Source organism: Osmerus mordax, chromosome 10 (genome assembly GCF_038355195.1).
Source record: "Osmerus mordax isolate fOsmMor3 chromosome 10, fOsmMor3.pri, whole genome shotgun sequence".
Taxonomy (NCBI): Eukaryota; Metazoa; Chordata; class Actinopteri; order Osmeriformes; family Osmeridae; genus Osmerus; species Osmerus mordax.
In genome coordinates this window covers 10863351-10876215 of record NC_090059.1, presented here as the reverse complement: position 1 = coordinate 10876215, position 12865 = coordinate 10863351, and the positions used below count along the sequence as shown (strand labels likewise).

The window sequence follows — 12865 nt, the reverse complement described above, 5'->3', positions numbered from 1 at the left end:
TCTGTCGTTCTGATGCTGCTTTGCACGTCAACAAGCACGTCCTTCTTCTGACTGTCCACCAGCTCCAGGAGACAGGCAGGCAGACTAACCCCTCCAGGAGACAGGCAGGCAGACTAACCCCTCCAGGAGACAGCAGGCAGACTAACCCCTCCAGGAGACAAGCAGGCAGACTAACCCCTCCAGGAGACAGCAGGCAGACTAACCCCTCCAGGAGACAGCAGGCAGACTAACCCTTCCAGGAGACAGCAGGCAGACTAACCCCTCCAGGAGACAAGCAGGCAGACTAACCCCTCCAGGAGACAGGCAGGCAGACTAACCCCTCCAGGAGACAGGCAGGCAGACTAACCCCTCCAGGAGACAGCAGGCAGACTAACCCCTCCAGGAGACAGCAGGCAGACTAATCCCTCCAGGAGACAAGCAGGCAGACTAACCCCTCCAGGAGACAAGCAGGCAGACTAACCCCTCCAGGAGACAAGCAGGCAGACTAACCCCTCCAGGAGACAAGCAGGCAGACTAACCCCTCCAGGAGACAAGCAGGCAGACTAACCCCTCCAGGAGACAGCAGGCAGACTAACCCCTCCAGGAGACAGCAGGCAGACTAACCCCTCCAGGAGACAGGCAGGCAGACTAACCCCTCCAGGAGACAAGCAGGCAGACTAACCCCTCCAGGAGACAAGCAGGCAGACTAACCCCTCCAGGAGACAAGCAGGCAGACTAACCCCTCCAGGAGACAGGCAGGCAGACTAACCCCTCCAGGAGACAGGCAGGCAGACTAACCCCTCCAGGAGACAAGCAGGCAGACTAACCCCTCCAGGAAGACCAGGGAAAACTCCCAGGAAAACTCTGGTAAAATGGAAAAAACATTGTGAGGGATCCCCTCCTCCAGAGATGATTGGTGATACAGAGAGGCCCAGACCATAGGCTGAGTAGATGATGCTGTAAGCATGTGGCAAGCAGGCAGACAGGACAGTAAAATGATTGGTCAACTTTTTCATGTTTTCAACAGTAGCACCAGCACATATCCACTAGATGTCCCCCTTGTACTGGCAAGCAGGACATTGTGAAGTTAGACAGACTGCACAATACTACTTGGCTTTCCATCTTGTGAATATGATATGATGACCAAAAGCACGCCTGGAATTGTAAACATACATCTGTGTTGGCAGACAGCTGGACCTTACTGCTTGAGAGAAGCAGATCAGATTATCGGAATTGGCTCCTGATCATGGAACCAGAAGGAGTTCTAAAGGGTTCTAATTCTTTGGCTATTGAAGATGATCTCAGCTGGGCTCAGGGCGGTCAGGCACAAGAGCTTACAGCCCTCAGATGAGAGCTCTGATGTATCCACCACACAGGAACATGAACATACAGAACCAGACCACAAACACAACACTGCAGGAGCCCGAAGCTAGATCCAGGCCAGGTGCCAGGTGTAGCAACCACTCTGGAACATGAACATATAGAACCGCGGACCTCAAAAACAACACTGGAACCTGAACCTGTAAAACCTGACCACATTACACAACATTGGAACCTGGAGCTAGAGCCAGGCCAGGTGTAGTGCTAACACAGAGACGGCCCAAGGCATAAGCAAACTAAGAGGCTGCCCAGGGCCCCCGTGGCCACCAGAGGGCCCCCTAGAGCAAATGAAATTACAGTTTAATAAAAAAATTATATACATTATGTTAATGGTAATTATACAAATGTATTGCCGTCAGCGAGGGGCCCCCAAATCAATTCTGCTTAAGGCCCCATAAAGGCTTGGGCCGGCCCTGTGCTAACACCAGAACATGAACATATAGAACCAGACCAGATAAATACATTTGAACCTGGATGAAGCAGATCACATTACAGAACCCTGGACCTATAGAACCAGAGCCGATATATCAGAACCTGGACAAACTAGATCAGATCTACAGCTAGCTTGCAATATCTAGGCTACATTAAAAAAGCTCTTCAGTAGTAATACATAAGTAATGCATATTCTGAAGTTGTACAATAGTGGTTGGGCATTCACAAATATGTCTGGGCAGTTATGAGAAATATTGTTTGAATAAACCCAGCTCTGCGCTGTAGGCCTAATCCTAGTAACCTTCACTATTCATTGGATTAAGCTATATTTACAGTGGCAGCCCCCGAGCCAGCTGTGGTCGCCAGTAGCCTACTGACATGTGCAAGGATGTAGCCACATCAACAAGAGTTTGAAATCCCTTGGGGATTTGCTCTGCCAGTCTCTTTATCCTGAATGTACAATCTGGTTTAGAGCAGAACAAAGACATGGATTGCTGAAGTGGTAGAAGTTGTTGATTCTAATCATCCGAATGTGATTTATTTGTTTAACAGTGATAGGGGTTGAAAATGGATCAGACACCAGTCAACATGGTAGACATAGAAAACCGTTATTGGCCAATTCTAAGGCGAAAACAACATGAAGTAACCGTTTCCGTGCCATGTTCCTTTTTTACAACACTTCAGGGCGGCGCATTGTGAGACACGTGTTTCGCGTATTACGCAACCTAAACAACAACAGCGCTGCCATGTGAGCTCGGAACAGCTGCAGCGATTGGCCTGTATGCGACCAATGAGAAAAATCGCAGTTGCTCTTGAGCTAAATAGGCGTGGTTACTAAGTTGTCAGCAGAAGGCTCGCAGCCTTCTTGACTGATACATAAATAGATATAGCTTTTTATATCGTGTCTCTACCAGTTTGTTTTACAGAATTAAAAAGTACTCGCCATTTCAGCAAGTAAAAAAGTTATGTCAAATAGCAGGGCAATATGCCTACAGTAGCTTACTAAGGATGAGGAGCTTGAGAGCATGTTAACATTTTGAATTTAGCAGGTTACAATTCTTGAAGTTTTCATATTTGTTTCCCTAGCCTAGATATGTCCCTTCAGATACAAGGAAAAGTTGGAGGATGGTGACCCAGTTCCCTACTTAGCAAGGACTGCAGCAGAGAGATGGGGCTGGGAGAGAGAGTGGGAGATGATGACTGATGTACAACAGCGTGCAAGCCTACTTCAAATTCAACTGACATTTAGTGACATGTTTTACAATTTGGGATATATTTCAGTTGAAACAGAACATATACTGACCTGCAGACTAAATTCAAGGCCAACACAAAAAATGTAAGACCAACATACATGTTGTCAATCATTTTAGTATTTCTTTTTTCTGTATTCATAATCCTGTACAGTTTTAGTTTTCGGGAAATTTAGTATTTCTGCCCCAGACAGCTGTCCGAAAGCAATGTCGGGGGATTAGAGAGGGAGAATGACAATCGCACTATGCCCTGATGCCTGTGTGTGTGTGTGACAGAGAGAGAGAGAGATACTCATGATTAATGTCCACTGTCCCTCCTGGCTTCATATTAAACTCAGTCACTTTAACTGGCAGGATCACAAATTGGAAGATTACAACACACTGGAACACTTAACAACGCCCTCATACTTAGGTGGAGTCATAGAATTACAGCTCACCAACATGTTTTATGATACTGCTTGTCACACAGAAAATATGTCCACCATTCCACACATTCCAAACTCAGTTTTGTTTCCTTTTCTAGGGTGACACAAAGCATGATGTAAAACTCACAATACCAAGACTATATTTGGCTTGTGTTAGTTTTTTTGGACTTTCAAATGATATATCATTCATTTTGCATCATCGCAGATACAATTTTGAGATATTGTTGAAACTACAGAAAACTGCTTCTAAAACATATTGAAACAGATATATAAAAAAAATATTAATTTAAACTAAAATGACTAAATAACATTTATTTGATCGCCTACACAGCAAAAATCGATCAATCTACACAGCAATGCATGGATAAACCAACCCCTCCCCTTTAATGAGACCTGCTTACGGTTGCTAGGGGAAGTGATGTCACAGGCGTCTGACAGTTTTGTACAGTGAAAGAAAGTCCTTCAGTGGAGTAGCAGGCAATATTTTTTAGGGGAGATCACTCTTATAAATCCATCTCCATCCTCCTTAATTTAAGTAAAGATGATATCAACAACGGCAAGATCATAATCTACACGCTACTAGCTATCTGAAGATATCGGTATTGTGATATTCCGGTGATTCGAAATATAGAAAAGGGATGGTGAAAGTCGGATTTGTAAAGAAGGAACTGAATCTTCTGTCGGGATTCGGGGGGAGGGGGACCGTGATTAAAGGGGTTGTAAACTAGTAAGTAAGATCAGATATCAGGTGATAAGTCGACAAAAAAAAAGAAAGAAACGTCAACGCTTATTTTACAGTAAATCTGAAGGTTGCTGCATAGGAGTTACAGGTAGAAAAATAACACTGCAAAATGGAGTTGAGAGTGGGAAACCGATACAGACTGGGGAGGAAGATTGGAAGTGGTTCTTTTGGAGACATCTATTTGGGTGAGTAAAATGTGACACTTATTGTACAGTACTGATAACACATTCGGCGTTATAATGCTGTATAGCTTGTTACATAGCTATCAATGACGACGTTAATGTCAAACCTCCTGGTTAGTGACTTACTATCCTATACTAGTACTGTGGTCAAAACCAAATTTATGGCTTGCTAGCTATAGTACTTCCTAAAACCATTCTCCAACAGCTACAGTAGTAGCACTAGTAATGTTGTTATAAAACCATTTTTGTCTAAACCACTATTCAGTTGCTAGCTAGAGTCAACCTGTGTGTCTGGTGGTGTCACTTGACTTTGAATGTCTACCTAACATGTCATCACTGGCTTAGTGAAAGCTAGCTAGCTATTAGAATCGGTCTTATTTTTAAATTCATACTGGGAGAGAATACTTCATGTTTACAATAATCAGCCATTGGTTTTAGCCGTTATTTTTCAGCGTCACTTCAAGTTACCCCATCACTTATTGCTAGCTAGCTTGGCAGCACAGTCTGGATGGCAGCTTATAAAACTAAGCAGAGTTCCGCCAGACCAGGTCACCCCAAATATGTTGTTTGCCAATAGCTAGCTACCATCTGTCTACTAATCTAGGGCTAAAGCAAAGTAGCTACATAGCCAGCAGACTCTAAGTCAAGCTACTTTGCTCTGTCCTCTACGCAGTGCCACTCGCCCATGTTTAAGGATGAGGGGCTGTAGTGAACCAGTTTCCCATTTATAGGCATAGTCTTCTAGCCTGGCCTCTGCCTGCTGTCCATAACAAGCTACTGTCTCAGTATCAGACACTAATTAACTGGCTTTGGGCCTTACTGCATTTGAATGTTGGCCTGGCGGTTACTCAACGGTTTTGTAGGCTAAGTGCCTTGTGTGAAGTTGAGTATGTTCCAAGACTGGCTTTTCTTGTTTTCCCAGCCTCATAAGTTGCCATCAGTCAGCTGCCAAACCAAATAGCTTTTTTGTTATATTTTTATAGTTTTCACCTACAACGTGAAACCACAAATGTTGTTCTATCTTGTCATCACCTGTTTGGGACCTAGGTAACTGTTGTGGAATGGAGGTGGTTGTGCTGTGAATGCTAGAACATGGTCTGGCTCCAGCACTGACTCTAATCTCTTATTCTGGCTTGGCCCTGCTGCTGGTCTTGTGTCAGTTACTAGTCTATGAAAACAGAAAGAGTTGATTGTCTGGCAGGATGACCTCATCCTCCCTACCAACTGTCACATTGTTGCTATACAAGCTCTGTGTAACCTGATACTGTATGCTGAAACTCAGATATGTATCTCAGGAACCTATTACAGATCATACCGCTGACTACTGAATTGGCACATTTTCCCAATTCTGATCAGCTGCGGGCACTGACATATGGATAGTTGATAGTCATGGAGCATAGAACATAACTGTTGGTCGAGAGACTGTATGTCTAGGGGCCTGTAGTGGAGTGAATGGGACAACTCATACATACTTGACCAAGGTGATGTCGTTATCAATGTAATGAAGTGGAGTGGGATTGACCCACCTCACTACTAGCCCTGCTTCCTATAGCAGACATATGTTTTTGATAAGGCCACTTGGACGTTCACACACAAACATGGCATGGTTGTTTTTCATTTGAAACTTTTTGAATTAATGTGTTGCCTAAGGATTCCTGAAACATGCTTTTAACGTATTTTTCATTGTTCAAAGCTTGTATTCATAACTGAAGCTACATCATGCTATAACATTTAGAGGGTGGAAATGCCGCTCAAAGTAGGCGTTGGACTGTGCCTAAATCGCCAATTATACTCTTCTGAGATGACGGCTAACATGTCAAGCATGTCCAAACAACCAGAAATAGCACCAAGAAAGGCCCACTGCCAGTTCCAAATGTCTTTGTGTGTGACGTACACTCTTGTGTTTTGCTAGGTCAGCTGTGTATTGTTCCTGGGGGGAGGGTCCGCAGGTGTGTTGACTCATACTGAACCCACACACACACACCTTTCCACAACAAGGAAGGCAAGCTCCACTTAGCTGTTATTCCCTGTGCGCTGCACTAGTGCGCACGTTCCTCTTTATGTAACACGTGGGATTCATAATCGGGTGTGTGATTGCCTACTGGGAGGTGTTAAGTGGCTTTTCAGGACACTGAACGAGTCTCTATTTGTTCTCTGTCTGTCTCTTTGAGTTGTGCTGGAATACACTGGAAAGGAATACCAGGTCCTGTTGATACAGGATGTAGCTTTAGTGTTCCTTTTAGATCACAGCATAGTGCTGCAGGTTTGGCCACATTGTGTGTGTGTGTGTGTGTGTGTGTGTGTGTGTGTGTGTGTGTGTGTGTGTGTGTGTGTGTGTGTGTGTGTGTGTGTGTGTGTGTGTGTGTGTGTGTGTGTGTGTGTGTGTGTGTGTGTGTGTGTGTGTGTGTGTGTGTGTGTGTGTGTGTGTGTGTGTGTGTGTGTGTGTGTGTGTGTGTGTGTGTGTGTGTGTGTGTGTGTGTGTGTGTGTGTGTGTGTGTGTGTGTGTGTGTGTGTGTGTGTGTGTGTGTGTGTGTGTGTGTGTGTGTGTGTGTGTGTGTGTGTGTGTGTGTGTGTGTGTGTGTGTGTGTGTGTGTGTGTGTGTGTGTGTGTGTGTGTGTGTGTGTGTGTGTGTGTGTGTGTGTGTGTGTGTGTGTGTGTGTGTGTGTGTGTGTGTGTGTGTGTGTGTGTGAGAGAAGGAGAAATTGTGTGTTCACTTCAGTAGCTGGGACAGGTCTGGGCTTGAGCCGTGTACTGTTCGTTCCCCTCATCTCTCTCCCCCTCCCCTCTCTGATAATGGCTCCACTCTGCAACAGCACGCAAAGCCCACCTGACATACTTGATGGTTTAATGTGATACTACTAACATTCACCTCAAAGTCCTGCATCATGTCCCTAATGTTGACCACACTCTCATTGGAAGAAAAAAACATCAGCACATCATCGGCGTCAGACTGATCCTCCTTGTTTTCCTTGTCTCCGTCTCTCCCCTCCTCTCCTTTCCTCTTTCCCCCTACAGGTACGGATATCTCTGTGGGGGAGGAGGTGGCCATCAAGCTGGAGTGTGTGAAGACCAAGCACCCGCAGCTGCACATCGAGAGCAAGATCTACAAGATGATGCAGGGAGGAGGTGAGGAGAGAAGGGGATGAGGGGAGGGGGAGGATGGAGGTGAGAACACCTGGGTAACAGCCTCTGGAGTGGTGGGTTCTCCAGCATGTCATTCTCCCTGTGCATGTCAGCGGCCCCTGTCTATTCATCTCTTCTGTCTCTTGTCAGTCTGTCCATTGTCTCTCTGTCTCCTCTTTTCAGCCCGCCTGCCCACGGGCCAGCTGGCCTCTCTGTCTATCTGTCGCTCCGCCATCTCGTCTGTCTGTCTGCTTTCCTCTCCTCCTTTCAGTTTGTCCGTCTTATCTGACCCATTCTGCTGCTTCTGGCCTAGTTCTTTCTGTACAGAATTCTCCTCTCTCTGTTCCTTCTCTCGCTCTCCCCCTCCCTTATCTGTAGTCCTCCCTTCACCACCCTCCAGTCTCCCCCCCCCCCCCCCCCCCTGTTCTCTTCTTCTCTGCGTAGCTCCATGCTAGGGTGTGCTTGTACATGAGTCACACAGCCTGGGAGGCACTGCTCCAGCTCTGAGCCAGGTCTGAGCACAGGAGCGGGGACTGCAGACACTATAACACGTCTCCCTCTCCTCCTGTGTGTGTGTGTGTGTGTGTGAGCAGTGGGCATCCCTACCATCAAGTGGTGTGGAGCGGAGGGGGACTACAACGTGATGGTGATGGAGCTGCTGGGGCCCAGTCTGGAGGACCTCTTCAACTTCTGCTCCCGCAAGTTCAGCCTCAAGACTGTCCTGCTGCTGGCTGACCAGATGGTACGCAGACTCACCTGTGTGTGTGTGTGTGTGTGTGTGTGCACACGCTTCTGTTGAGCTTTGACATCACTGTTGATAACTGTGACATCATCTCTGAAGCTCTCTTCCTCTTCCTCCACTCCCCCCTCCCCCACCCCACCAGATCAGCAGGATCGAGTACATTCACTCCAAGAACTTCATCCACCGTGACGTGAAGCCGGACAACTTCCTGATGGGGCTGGGCAAGAAGGGCAACCTGGTCTACATCATCGACTTTGGCCTGGCCAAGAAGTACCGCGACGCCCGCACACACCAGCACATCCCCTACCGGGAGAACAAGAACCTGACCGGCACCGCCCGCTACGCCTCCATCAACACACACCTGGGCATCGGTAAGGACGGGAACACACACAAACATGGAAGCCAATGTTGACTTCAAACAAGTTAAAAGGTGGTTCGCTCTACTATCAGAACGGTGGGTTTCATTTGACAGTTTCCCTGTTTTCCTCCCCCTCCCCTCCGCCCTCCAGAGCAGTCACGGCGTGACGACCTGGAGTCTCTGGGCTACGTCCTCATGTACTTCAACCTGGGCTCTCTGCCCTGGCAGGGCCTCAAGGCCGCCACCAAGAGGCAGAAGTACGAACGCATCAGCGAGAAGAAGATGTCCACGCCCATTGAGGTGCTCTGCAAGGGCTACCCCTGTGAGTATTGTCTGTGTCTGTGTGTGTGTGTGAGTGTTTGTGTGTGTCACCTCACATTTATATGATCCTTTTCCCAAATGTTATCATTTTGACGCTTCTGGTCTCTTCTCCTCTTCCCTCTATCTCTCTCAGCTGAGTTCTCCACCTACCTGAACTTCTGTCGCTCTCTACGGTTCGACGACAAGCCCGACTACTCGTACCTGCGGCAGCTCTTCAGGAACCTGTTCCACAGGCAGGGCTTCTCCTACGACTACGTCTTTGACTGGAACATGCTCAAGTTTGTACGTGGATTCAGTTTGATTGTAAACGTTGTTTGTCTCCCAGACTGGGAAGAGGCTAGTCAGGATACGTGATTTTCACCATGGTTACAGTGGCTACAACCACGTAGTGTTTTGTTTTTAGTTTTGACATCACTGACGACACCCCGTCATGTTCCCAGGGAGCCAATCGTGCGGCAGAGGAGGCGGAGCGTGAGCGTAGGGACAGGGAGGACAGGCTGAGGCACGGCAGGAACCCCGTTGCCCGGGGAATCCCCGCCTCCTCGGGGCGACCCAGAGGAACCCAGGACGGAGCCCCGCCCACCCCCCTCACACCCACCTCACACACAGGTACGCCCTCACACGTCCTGGCACGCAAACACGCACAGAGCACATGCACACATACATCATCCGCATACACAAGTAAGCCATAGCTACTTCCCTACACACATTGACTAACATACGGATTCAGACATCTCTCCGTTGTCACAAGTTTCTATTTGATCTGCCAGGAAAATAAGTGAGCAGTTCTGGTGTCTGGATGTTCACGTGTCCCATCCCCACCCCCTCCAGCCAACACGTCCCCTCGGCCCGTGTCTGGGATGGAGCGGGAGAGGAAGGTCAGCATGCGCCTTCACCGGGGCGCCCCCGTCAACGTGTCATCCTCCGACCTGACCGGCCGCCAGGACACCTCTCGCATGTCCACCTCCCAGGTACACGCCCCCGGCAGCTCCTGACCCCGCCTCCGCCCACAGGGACACAGCCCTCCACCAATAAACAGTTTTGCCCAACCCAGCGCCTCTGTGGATCTCTGTAGCGCAGACCTTATGTAGGCCCCCATGTTTACTCACTCGACTGCAGATTGGTAGAAGACGACAACGCACACACCATTTTGGTATAGGGTCAGCCCTAAGCACGTACAGACACAGATATGTGGCACAGACACAGGTATAAACACAGGCACAGCACACAGAAACACAGAAGTACAGACACAGCGTGTAGGTGTGCCTGTCTGGTTGTCCCCCTGACCTGACGACGGGCCCTCTCTCTCTCCCTCCCCCCGACCTCAGAATAGCATTCCCTTCGATCATCATGCCAAGTAGACGAACGCCACGTGCTGGTCTGACCGCCACGCCGGTGAGTCCCACCCCAGATAGCTCCGCTGGGTCCTAGAGTCCCAGGGATACACTGCTCCAGGTCTGCTGGTAGATGACTGACTGGCTGGGTCATTAGCTGGCCAGCCTGTTTTCTTAATTTGCCTAAAGGAGATAAGAGCCGACATTGATGTCATACAGGATGACTCACTTGGAAGTCATAGGGAAAACCAGTTATTCCGCTCAGACACCCTACTTCCTGGTCCTGTATGACATCATTGTCACGGTGAGTCAGCAGGTCGGGTTAGCAGGATTTCCAGTCAGCTACCACAGTCACCTGGAGGAGTGTATCCAAGTCCCCCCAGCTCCAGAGGAGATCACCCCCCAACCCCCTTCACACGCCTGGCCCTCGCTGCTTGACAGTTGCAGGTTCAACACCTGGCATGGCATTTGCTGTTCCTTCCAGAATTGATCCCTCATGGCTTCCCCCCCCCCACCCCAGCACACTCAGCATTGCATGGTGTTCCAATGGACGTTCACTTGTTTCGCTTGAATGGCTGCAGCAAACAAACGCATGACTCAGATCTCTCCTCTCTACTGACTGAGAAGAGCGATTTGGCAACTCACACCCCCCCACCCCAGTGACTATGCTGTCCTGCCTCTCTGCCCTCCTACTGTCATATGGTGACAATGACTCCTGGCTGTTACCCCCACCCCCAGTCCTTTTGCCTCCCCCCCCCCGTGCAAGCGTGTGCAGGCTGCCAGTTATCAGGTGACGATGTGGGGGAGAAGCTCATGTGGGTTGTTCCTCTGCTCTAGATGGTGGCTGGCGCCGGCCTGCACTCTGCTGCTCCTCGATGAGACCCTCTCTCCAGCACCTCCTTACCAGAGGGACGGACCAATCCTGGCTCACCACCACCTAACCCAGTCAATCAGCTACCCCTCAATGCCATCCCCCCATCACTACTGCTACAGCTACCACAATCAACCTCTCCAAGAAGATCTCCCTCGCCTGTCTCTCTCTTTCGGACTGTCTGTCTCCCTCTCTCTCTGACTCCCCACTCTGCCCGCTTGTCTCTAAGCTGGAAGACATTTGCAGGACTGTGTGTAAATGCGTGTGGTCATCTGATGGGACTGTCAGAGGGTTTGTCTTCTGCCATGGCAACCCCACAGACTTTACAAAAAAAAGAAAACAAAACACATTTGGTCATTGCTCCTCCTACACCTGTATGATGAAAGCAAACTTTTTTTACTCCCCAAGTACACTGCTGCTTCGCCCTGATCGAAACATTGACGTTATGTTATTGTTGTGCAGTCTGGCCAGTTTAATGGGAACAGACAGGCTGTGCTTCTCTGTGAGTAGGGGTGGTTTTGGGGTAAGCTGGGGTAGATTTAAGGTATGTAAGGTTTTTCAGTTGTATTTCCAGATCATGTTTCTCAGACCACAAGTTCCGTTCTGTTGTTCCCCCATTCTCCAGTCCTTTTCACTTACGTTGTCGGACTAACTATGTACCAGAGACTGCATGTTTCTGGCTAACTACTCCAGAAGTCCCATGCCCCCCATTCAGTGTACTAGCTCACTAGTGCACTTCTTGGTGTACTAGTGTGCTAGTGCGTGTCCGAGGGCACAGGCCTCCATCAGATGTCCTCCCTCCCGTGTACAGACCCTCAGCCTCCTGGTCTTCATATGATTTCTAAGCTGTGAAATAACCTGTAATATAGACGTATACATCTCTTCACTCTCCCTTCATCTTGGTTTCTATTTTGGGGTGTATCCTAACAAAAACATATATGACTGGCATCCACAAGCCGAGGAATGCCAGGTAACTGGTTTGATCTGGTTCTGGGTCCAGGTAGATCAGGTAGGTCCAGCCTGGTCAGAGCCCTTGAAATGAAGTGCAGGACCGCAGCAGGAGCTGCTGAGATTCTGGAGCGAACACACAGACTCTGTCAAACTTCCACCAGATGATTTTACACAGCTGCCATTTGAAACTACAAGCTGTCCTATTGAATGTGAAATACTTTTTTTATACACATAAAGAACTGTGTGAAACAACGTCCTTATCTCCCCAGACTGCTCTCTCGTGATGCCGGAGAGGTCCTGCACGGACGTGGCTTCCAACTAACCATGAAGGCTGCATACAGGCTCTGTAAAGCGGTATAACCTCTATCACTTATACCCTATAAAATACACGCTGAGGTCAGCAGTGGTCTGGGATATTTAACTCCATATTTTGGAGTGAGGACAACATGTTGAGGACTATTCAACTAAACCCTTGTTCTAATCTTCAGCCAATCAGCTGAGACTGGTTGAGTGTTCTAGACCTGCTCTCAGTACCAGTCCTCTCCCTGTGTTAATGACCCGGGGCCAGTTTGGCCAGTCACAGATTCCTGTGTAATTATCTAAGCTACCAGCTGTCTAACTTACTTTCTCTTTCTCTCTCTTATTTGTATTTGCCACTGTATTTGTGTACTTTAAAAACAACATGTAAATAAATAAGTACTTGTAGCCATTGTGTTGTTATTGACCAAGCGTTTTATAATATATAATATATTGCCATCTAAGAAAATCAGTTGTG

At 48.2% G+C, this 12865-nt stretch overlaps 1 protein-coding gene across 4 annotated transcripts; it reads left to right on the top strand.

Moving 5' to 3' along the window:
• Positions 1-3927: 3927 nt before the first annotated feature.
• On the top strand, positions 3928-12795 carry csnk1db (casein kinase 1, delta b). 4 transcript variants are annotated; one of them, XM_067245415.1, is made up of 10 exons: positions 3928-4393; positions 7406-7516; positions 8107-8255; positions 8398-8626; positions 8765-8935; positions 9068-9216; positions 9375-9543; positions 9766-9905; positions 10268-10329; positions 11106-12795. In XM_067245415.1, the coding sequence occupies exons 1-9, from the start codon at positions 4318-4320 to the stop codon at positions 10316-10318; spliced, it is 1245 nt and encodes a 414-aa protein (XP_067101516.1). In that variant the 5' UTR covers positions 3928-4317; the 3' UTR covers positions 10319-10329; positions 11106-12795. The 4 variants fall into 4 exon arrangements, with proteins under 4 accessions (XP_067101516.1, XP_067101518.1, XP_067101517.1 ...); XM_067245417.1 differs by having other exon boundaries at positions 10263-10329; XM_067245416.1 differs by lacking the exon at positions 10268-10329.
• Positions 12796-12865: the final 70 nt, after the last annotated feature.

What these genes read in the sequence shown, in the direction of transcription:
- csnk1db (XM_067245415.1), top strand. Translation starts at nt 4,318, where the DNA reads ATGGAGTTGAGAGTGGGAAACCGATACAGACTGGGGAGGAAGATTGGA. An exon ending in CAAGATGATGCAGGGAGGAG is followed by an intron (nt 7,517 to 8,106) that starts GTGAGGAGAGAA and finishes GTGTGTGAGCAG; the next exon opens with TGGGCATCCCTACCATCAAG. An exon ending in CACACCCACCTCACACACAG is followed by an intron (nt 9,544 to 9,765) that starts GTACGCCCTCAC and finishes CACCCCCTCCAG; the next exon opens with CCAACACGTCCCCTCGGCCC.